The following is an 8,870-nucleotide window of genomic DNA, read 5'->3' on the forward strand; positions in this document are numbered from 1 at the left end:
ACCCGTAGCTAACACAGCGAGATGTGCCTCATTTAGGTACTAATAAAACGCATTCAAAATAAAAATAGTTCAAAATTTATTACTGATATCAACATATATAACAATGTTACGTCTCTACAGCTTCCTTTATTTTCGATATACGAATGATAAGACGATACTCTGGTGAAAAAAGAGCCGACACCTCTGCGGTTACCGCTGACAATGCCAAATACCACGCCACGACCTTTGTCGTTAGGGTCGCCGGTGCCTCGGCAAACCAGCGGTCCCCCGGAATCGCCCTACAAGTTAAACATAATCTATTCTACGCTGCGGTGACTAAAATGGCACTTTTTATGATATCATTTGTAGTTCATTATGAAGAGATCCCGATTTCTTATGCAGTCTAAAAGTGATATCTTTTCGATTTTTTTAAACTTGTGATTTTTTACGAAATAATCAGTCACTTCAATCTTATAATACAAATTAAAAAAAATACGATTATAACGTGCCGTCCACGTGTCGTAAGAATGATTGAAAATTCTTAGATTGTGTTGTGTATTTTATGATCTTAGAATTTCTTACGAACTCAGTCTAACGTCTTAAGCGGTTACAAGTTCATCAGAAAATTCAACGAAGTCGTGGTGGCCTAAAGGATAGGTACACACGGGTAGGCTCCACTACTCTAGCTCGAAGCAGTAATGCGTTGGGGTATGAAAACTTTTTTATTTTTTATTGCATAGTTGGGCGGATGAGCTCACAGCCCACCTAGTGTTAAGTGGCCGCAGCTCATAACCATCTACAACGTAAATGCCGCCACCCACCTTGAGCTATGCGTAAGTTCTAAGATCTTAGAATAGTTACAACGGCTGTCTCACTCTTTAAAGCGAAACGTATTACTGCTTTACGGTTGAAACAGGCAGGGTGGTGGTACGTACCCGTGCGGACTCACAAGAGGTCCTACCACCAGTAATTACGCAAATTATAATTTTACTGGAATAGCCGTTTTGATTTACAATTAAGAAAGGTTTGTTTCCTAGTATCACAGGATAGGTGGTGCCATAATCCTTGTGATGTTTATGGACCCCGATATCCCCTTTACATCAAGTGGTCTATGAGCTAGTTCACCCATCTATGTTATAAGTTTATAACCAAAACAATACTGTGGTTGTGAGTTAAATTAAATCGATAGTAAAAGCATTTTAATAAAGTTACACTAAAATCTGTTATAATTTAAATACCTTTTTGACATCACTGATTAGATCTGACGTGCAGACAAAATGTTGCATATTTGTATTGTGTAGTGCGGAACAGAATCTCGCTGGAATTATTTCTAAATCTGCTAGAAGAAGTTTTTCTGATGAAATCTGATAAGAAAAAGTAGATATCAAGTGTTTGAAGCATAGAAAATGAACCAATTTCTTGTAATAGCTAACAGCCACGCTACGACTTAAAAAAATGTAAAGTGTTATTATTTAATGTTAATAACATATTATTACTACTAATTAAAAAACGAAACTGACTATTAATAAAGGATTTTTTTTAATTGTCAATATAGGAATAATGATAATGCCACGAAAAAAAAATTGAAATTTGTTAATAAGTTACGTGCTATAGCAACTGGATCTTGGATAATTGATCTCAAGTTAGGCCTTGAAGCATACAGGCATTCCATTTGGAATTGAGACAGCTATACGCAGTTACAGTTATACAGTACCATAGTACTTTGTAATAATCCACAGCTATGCAATACTATTGAAACATCGACCTCATCTCTCATGGTGAGTGGCAGTATTCAAACAGCGTTACTAATGACCCCCTGTAACCAGTAATAGCCCGGTGAACCGTGAATCTATACACTAAAACCCCTAAATAACACCCATAAAGCAACAACAAAATAGATCACCCTGTATTCCTAACTCACAAATTACCGCCATCTCGAGTACAAGGTAGTAATTAAAAGTATGCGAGTCGAGCTCGTACGACTTAGAACAAGGGGTCTTCATATCTCTAACGAGAAGAAATCATGAGTGAGAGAAAGAGTATAATTTATTGCATACTAAAATGCCATCGTAAGCCATCAACGGGCGGGTATTATTGTACAATAGAGTATCGCTAACAGCTATATTTTTCTCAAAACCGCTTATGATCTACATAAATTTAGAAAAATATATGTACATCAGATTTGTTGTGGTGTACTATTATTAACAATATTTATAGTGGTCTAACAAAAGCTAAATATAAAGCATAAAATAGGCGTAACTGCAATGCTGTCGAGACTTCTATAATACAATGAAATAAATTGTAATTACAGATTGGGTCTAGTAAATCGGACCCTAGATTGAAAACTACAACAGTATGTTTAAAGTCTAAGTATGTATTATATATTACCATTTCTGTAATCCTTCCGTAACCCGAAACTAAGCATTTTCCTCGATAATCGATAAACTGTGACGCCATTGGTATGGAACTTACATATTGGTTGAAAGTAAATGGATGATTCAATGTCTGTGAAAAAATGTATTTTTTATAGACAATGTAACAAAACTACAAAACTCATTAACTTTAAGTACTCAATTTTCTACGTACACTACTTAATTGTAAAGAAATCTAAAGAAACGAACAAAAAGCGATCCGGCGTAAACTAACAGCCTGGCCACGGGACATTCGCCGATACGAATATTCGCGCGGTGCGAACGGCGAAGCGTCTAGCGACTAAAATAAGAGCATAGAAATGTACCTAACAAGCCACGCGCACCGGCGACCGGCGAAGCGACCGGCGGAATGTACCGAGCGAATCGCGCGGGCGACTTACGATGCGGCGGGCGAGCAAAACAAATGCATGAATAAGGACGGCGCAAGCCACGGAGTCGAGCGGTAGTCGCGGCGAATAGTGCAGTGATTAAATGAGTTTAGTTGTTTTCGCCGCGAAAAATGAACGCCGAAATTTTTATATTTTATATTTTTTATTAATTTTTTTTTTTATATTTTTAAACTCGTCGTGGCCGAACGGATAAGACGTCCGGTGTTGAGCGATGCACCGGTACTCGAATATCAGGCGGGTACCAATTTTTGTAATGAAATACGTACTCAACAAATTTTAATGTTCACGATTGATTTCCACGGTGAAGGAATAACATCGTGTAATAAAAATGAAACCCTCAAAATTATAATTTGCGTAATTACTGGGGGTAGGACCTCTTGTGAGTCCACACGGGTGGGTACTACCACCCTGCCTATTTCTGCCGTGAAGTAGTAATGCGTTTCGGTTTGAAGGGTGAGGCAGCCATTATAACTATACTTGAGACCTTAGAACTTATATCTCAAGGTGGGTGGCGTATTTACGTTGTGGATGTCTATGGGCTCCAGTAACCACTTAACACAAGGTGGGCTGTGAGCTCGTCCACCCATCTAAGCAATAAAAAAAAATTAGCTGAAATACTAGCTAGACCAGCTATTTGGAAGTCTAGCCACCCAAAGTATTTCTCGTACTTCTTGTGGAATTCTCCATCTATAGGTATACTCCGATTCTTATTCAAATCATGTACTTCACAATCTTTTCCAAATAATAGGTCCTGAACCAAAAAACTATTAATTTGTAAGCAATATCGAGATAATTTCGATATAGACATTTCGCTGTCGGACTTCCTTACTAGTCGCGGCGGCGAACGTGAGTACCCGTGGCCTGCAAACGGTGCTGCGCGAATGGTCGCCTCGTCCACCGCTTCGCTATTCGCACCGCCGATCCCCGTGGCCAGGCCGTAAGTCCGTTAGATCCGGCGTTTGTAGTAGACATAATTAACTACTTTTATGGTTCTTTAACTCTCAGACACAGCCCACTGAGTTTCTCGCCGGATCTTCTCAGTGGGTCGCGTTTCCGATCAGTAGTAGATTCTGCGAAGCACTACTAAGCTTAGTGTTAGCAAACGTCAGGTTAGAGCCCCATGAGCTCACCCGGTGAATCTAGTATGACCCGTCGAGGTCACTAGAATAGGTAGGAGAAAAAAATGGTTCAATCAGCGGCAGCGGCTTGGCTCTGCCCCTGGCATTGCTGAAGTCCATGAGCAACGGTAACCACTCACCATCAGGTGGGCCGCATGCTCGTCTGCCTAAAAGGGCAATAAAAAAAAACGGTAACTGTGACCACGAGAACTGTATATTTTTAAGAAAAATCGGATACATTAAAATTAAAATAATAAACGCAAGATTAAACTGTAAAACTAGTTTTTAAATTTGTATTGAATGAGAACTTACAATGATCGATATGTCGTGTATCGGGAATCTGTAATTTGTAGGATATATGATATTATAAACGCTCCTCCATTGGCCACTTTGCAAGCTGTCTCTGTAAGAATAAGCTACGATATTCTGAAGATTACCGGCGACGGCAACGACGCGTCTTAAAACACGATCGGATACTTCAGTGCTAAAAAAGATTAATTTCAGAAATAAATAATAATCTATGTGCATATTATTATAAGACAGTCACGCTTTGGTCACCCGTAATGCCAAAAACTAAGCTCTGCTTAACGCTTTATAGTTTTTTCAAACTTCGTCTGCAAAAGAAGACGGTTATAATGCTCAGAAAACGCTGAAGCAACCAAGATCAACATGATAAGTAGTACAAGTGATTATATTTATACATACAAATGCATTGTGTATCAATTCAGCGTTGTATTTTAAGATATTTAGATAGAATAGTAATTATTATTATAATTTTTTATTAATTTTTTATCGCAATGGGTGGACGAATTCACAGCCCACCTGAGGTTAAGTGGTTACTGGAGCCCATGGACATCTACAAGGTAAATGCGCCAACTACCTTGAGATATAAGTTCTGAGGTCTCAGATAGTTACAACGGCTGCCCCACCTTTCAAACCGAAACGCATTACTGCTTTACGGCAGAAATAGGCGGGGTGGTGGTACCTACCCATGCGGATTCACAAGAGGTCCTACCACCATTAATCATTTGAGACCAACGAATGTAATCTTTTTACTATAATCGAAATTGATTCGAGATCGAAATTACTTAGAATAAAAGATTCTGCTGCACAGGTTTAAAGACAAAGCGAATAAAAACGTGTTAAAACATTGAATAGGGTTTTTTTAAAGTTTTAAATTGTTACAAGAAGTTATCTATCTATATAATACAAATAACCAAAATGAAGAAGAAAAATGTAGAAAAACAGTGTAACTACAATTTTCTTAAGCCTATCTTTTTCTTAAGAAGAAAAACCAGTAACTCCTTATGTTTTCGTTTTCACTTTTGCTAGTTATGCAACGAATGTATATTATTACCTCTTACTCCAAAACTTCCGACAGTAAGAATTTTTTTCTTCAAAGCAATGTGCAGCAGAGATCAGCTTCGCAGGCCCTATTATCACACCACCGCAGAAGGTGATGTACAAATTACGAATTCTTGAATACAATGCTTTAAAAGCAACCTGAAAGTTGTATCGAAGACATATTTTTTATTTTCAATGTCTTACATATTATTCATTGTTCAGTTAAAGGTTATTAAAATATGTATATACAGTCAAAATCTGTTATAACGACATCGAAGGGACTGCTCATATTCAGTCGTAAAAACCGATAGTCGTAACAACCGGTGATGCTTAATGTATATCGTGCAAGTACAAACAAATCGATAGGGAATTATTGAAAAATATATTTACATAATACGCGATTTTTCTTCAATATTAATTTGTTTTCTTTTTCTTTGTGACATTTTGAAAGTTTCACGAATAACTCCACAAAGTTTTGGTGCGTCTTGTGTATAGATAAGTAACAAACTAACTGAAGAGATATGAAGAAGCGGACTTTGACTACCGCATTCACGTGTTTTGTTTCTAAGAATTAGAAAAGACCCTACACTAAACTAAATCCTATTGTTTTCTTTCCTGATTTTAAAAGCCATTGAAGACATATGTGGATACCTATTCAAATTGTTTACAATACAGCTGAGCCGGTCGTTCTAACAGATCTAATTCTCCGAAATATTAGTTAAATGTGGTCGTTTTATGAGGTATGTCGTTATTACCAATGTCGTAGAAAGCAATATTTTTAATAAGGCGGTCATATGGCATTCAGCCGGGACCTTTGTTCTTGGTTATTATAACCGGCATGTTGTATTAAACGATGTCGCAGTAAACGGTTTTGACTGTAATTATAAATAAAATTGAGTTACTTGAGAATCTGAAATTATACAGGTGTATTATTTGATTATTTATATTTATTTTGAATATGATTTCTCAAATTTTCTTATAATTTACAGCTTTCATGATCACAGATTCGGCTTTACGCATTAAAAGTGTACAATTTCCAAAAATATTCGAAATTGAGTTAAATTGCGGAATCATTTGGTATCACCAGTATTTCTCTTATAAATACCTACTGTCAAAAGAGCGTAGTTTAGTTTTAGTTTACCTATGTTTTGACTAACTACTAACAAAATTATTACATAATTTTATCTTACTTTAAAAGACAGGAGAAAAATAAAAAATAAATGCTGCAAAGATGATTAATATAATAAATATCACATGTTGAACCTTTAAAACACTCTCCTGTAAAATTAGTAAGTTTTGAGATTATACAGTTTTAATGCGAGAAGACGAATAAGTAAGCTGTTGTTCGTCGACCCTTAAATATTCGAATGTAATTTGTGAATTTAAAAAAAACACGAGATTTATTATCATTTTTAAGTGCTTCATCTTTCAATAAACGGCATGCACGCAATTATTATTAGGTATATCGTTCATTATCTATAACAAATCTCTCAAAGACAAAGATTTAAATAGAAAAAAGAAAGAAAGTATAGTTAGAATTAAAATAGTTTTAAAACTAACCAAGTTTAAAACTAGTTTACAAAATATAATAATAATAATAATAATAATGTTTTTATTGCAAGTAACCATGACTCATATAAATTGTTAATAAGACTTAGACCTATGTTAGTAGTTATATTTACATCACAATGAATTACTGTCGTAACATCCCATGGGAGATGGCACCACAGCGACCCATGTATACACAGTCCAGTCTGCTTGCGATCATGCTCAGGATACTGTTGGAGCTGGCCCTCACTCTGCTTACCAGAGATGCACACCTCTTACGCATGGTAGCGTAAAAACAATCTATGTGCGCGTCTGCAAATATCCCTGATGCGCTACAAAAGCGGGGCAGCACCACCAGCACCCTAAACGCGCTATTATATTGAATACGGAAATATATATTTATATATTTGGATATATACAAAAATAAACATACCTGATACGGTACATCTCCGAGTTTGGCTGCTCTACCATTAGACACCCTCTGCACGAACTCGCTCTTATTAAAATACAAAAAACTATTCATAGAAACACACAACTGTATAAATGATAATAAAATGCTTAATTTACTTAGTAATTTAAACATTCAATGAATGCTCAAGACGAATTCATAAGTTGTAAGAAAATTTAAATTGACATTAGACGTTTGTTGTGTTTTGATTAGCCAAAAAGGTGTACTCATAGAAATTTCTTGATAATAGATTACAGAGTATTTTTCTTGGGTAATTATTTTAAGCGATGATTTCACAGCGTGCCACCCCTCACTTTGAATGATGTCGAATTTTATTTATTAGGTATATTTATTTTTTATTGCCCTTGTAGGCAGACGAGCATACGGCCCTCCTGATGGTGAGTGGTTACCGTCGCCCATGGACTTCAGCAATGCCAGGGGCAGAGCCAAGCCGCTGCCTACCGTTAAAAGTCTCAATCGTATAGTATGTATAAGGGCTGTTCTACGCACGAGGAGTAAAAGCAAAAAGTACGAAGAGTATAAAATCATCTTCATCTATCCGCAGATATGGGAAGGATGGCGGTATCTGCTCGTGTAGCTTTAAAACATACGTTACGAAAAGTAAATGTTGTTGATAATTATTAAAAAATTAACTCTTACCAAATACGAATAAAATAATTATTATTAATATTAGTACCCCTATTCTTTGAATCAATTCCAAAAGTTTCATAAAATATAGTACAGAGCCACCTATTACTAACCAAAGAAACTGTGTTGAAGTGATAAAATCCTGACTAAACAAAGGATTGCGTAGTTCTTGCTGCTATCAACAGATTGCGCTAAGCCAAAACATAAATAATAAAAATCTTACGTTACGGACGTTTTTTCCCGGTTAGGGTACCTCTCCGCATCGTCCCATAAGGATCTTCGTTCCAAAATGGTTTTTATTCAGATATTTCTCCACACGTACCTCCAAATAGCCTTGATGGTGACTTGTAATGCAATTTTTCCATTTCAGGGGAATCGACAAGGAACCGAGGCGTAGCTCTTTTTCTTATTTTACTCAAATATTATATTAGATACTTTACATTACTAAAATGAAACTATGAAACTAAATACATAGTAGTTACATGGATAACGTAGGTAGGTCTCTCACCTAGGACCTGCCAAAGCTTCGGGAAACCGATAGATGCGAGCTACGCTCTTGTGACGAGCCTTATGGGAGGCTTATATCCAGCAAGGTCTGCGGGCTGATGATGATAGCGCAAATTACATATACCAAATGGCTAAAAAAGGTTTTGTTTTCATTAGCATTTACCAAAAACATATTTGGTATGTTTGCTGCAAAGGCAAACTTATAATTAATAAAATATCAATAATGGCATTTAATTAAACTTACGTGCTTTTGCTAAACACATACACTTTTTCATTTAATTTAATTAGGTATTAGAAGAAGCAGCTGATACAATTCATGTTTGAGTCGTCTTTCGTTTTCAGTTAAAATAATTTTGTAAAGTTAGATAAATTCGTATAAAAAAGAAATCTACAGAAGTCAAGTTGTATAATTATACAAATAGTAGTTAATGTAACATCAAAACATATTTTCAAACTC

General features: G+C 36.1%; 1 protein-coding gene across 1 annotated transcript; it reads right to left on the bottom strand.

Annotated features, from left to right (window-relative positions):
• Positions 1–53: 53 nt before the first annotated feature.
• Positions 54–7,393, bottom strand: LOC114252475 (trypsin-3). The gene is made up of 6 exons (XM_028186932.2): positions 7,244–7,393; positions 5,276–5,421; positions 4,231–4,402; positions 2,368–2,484; positions 1,218–1,343; positions 54–278 (listed from the first exon to the last, which is right to left on the bottom strand). Exons 1-6 carry the CDS (start codon positions 7,391–7,393, stop codon positions 54–56), a joined length of 936 nt encoding a protein of 311 aa, XP_028042733.2.
• Positions 7,394–8,870: the final 1,477 nt, after the last annotated feature.

Source organism: Bombyx mandarina, chromosome 23, assembly GCF_030267445.1.
Source record: "Bombyx mandarina strain Sakado chromosome 23, ASM3026744v2".
NCBI lineage: Eukaryota > Metazoa > Arthropoda > Insecta > Lepidoptera > Bombycidae > Bombyx > Bombyx mandarina.

Excerpts from the sequence above, each read along its gene's own strand:
- LOC114252475 (XM_028186932.2), bottom strand. The coding sequence starts at position 7,393 with ATGTTTAAATTACTAAGTAAATTAAGCATTTTATTATCATTTATACAG. Across the intron at positions 5,422-7,243 it reads TCGGAGATGTACCGTATCAG|GTTGCTTTTAAAGCATTGTA; the intron begins GTATGTTTATTT and ends TACAACTTTCAG. Across the intron at positions 1,344-2,367 it reads ACGGAAGGATTACAGAAATG|ATTTCATCAGAAAAACTTCT; the intron begins GTAATATATAAT and ends TTTTCTTATCAG.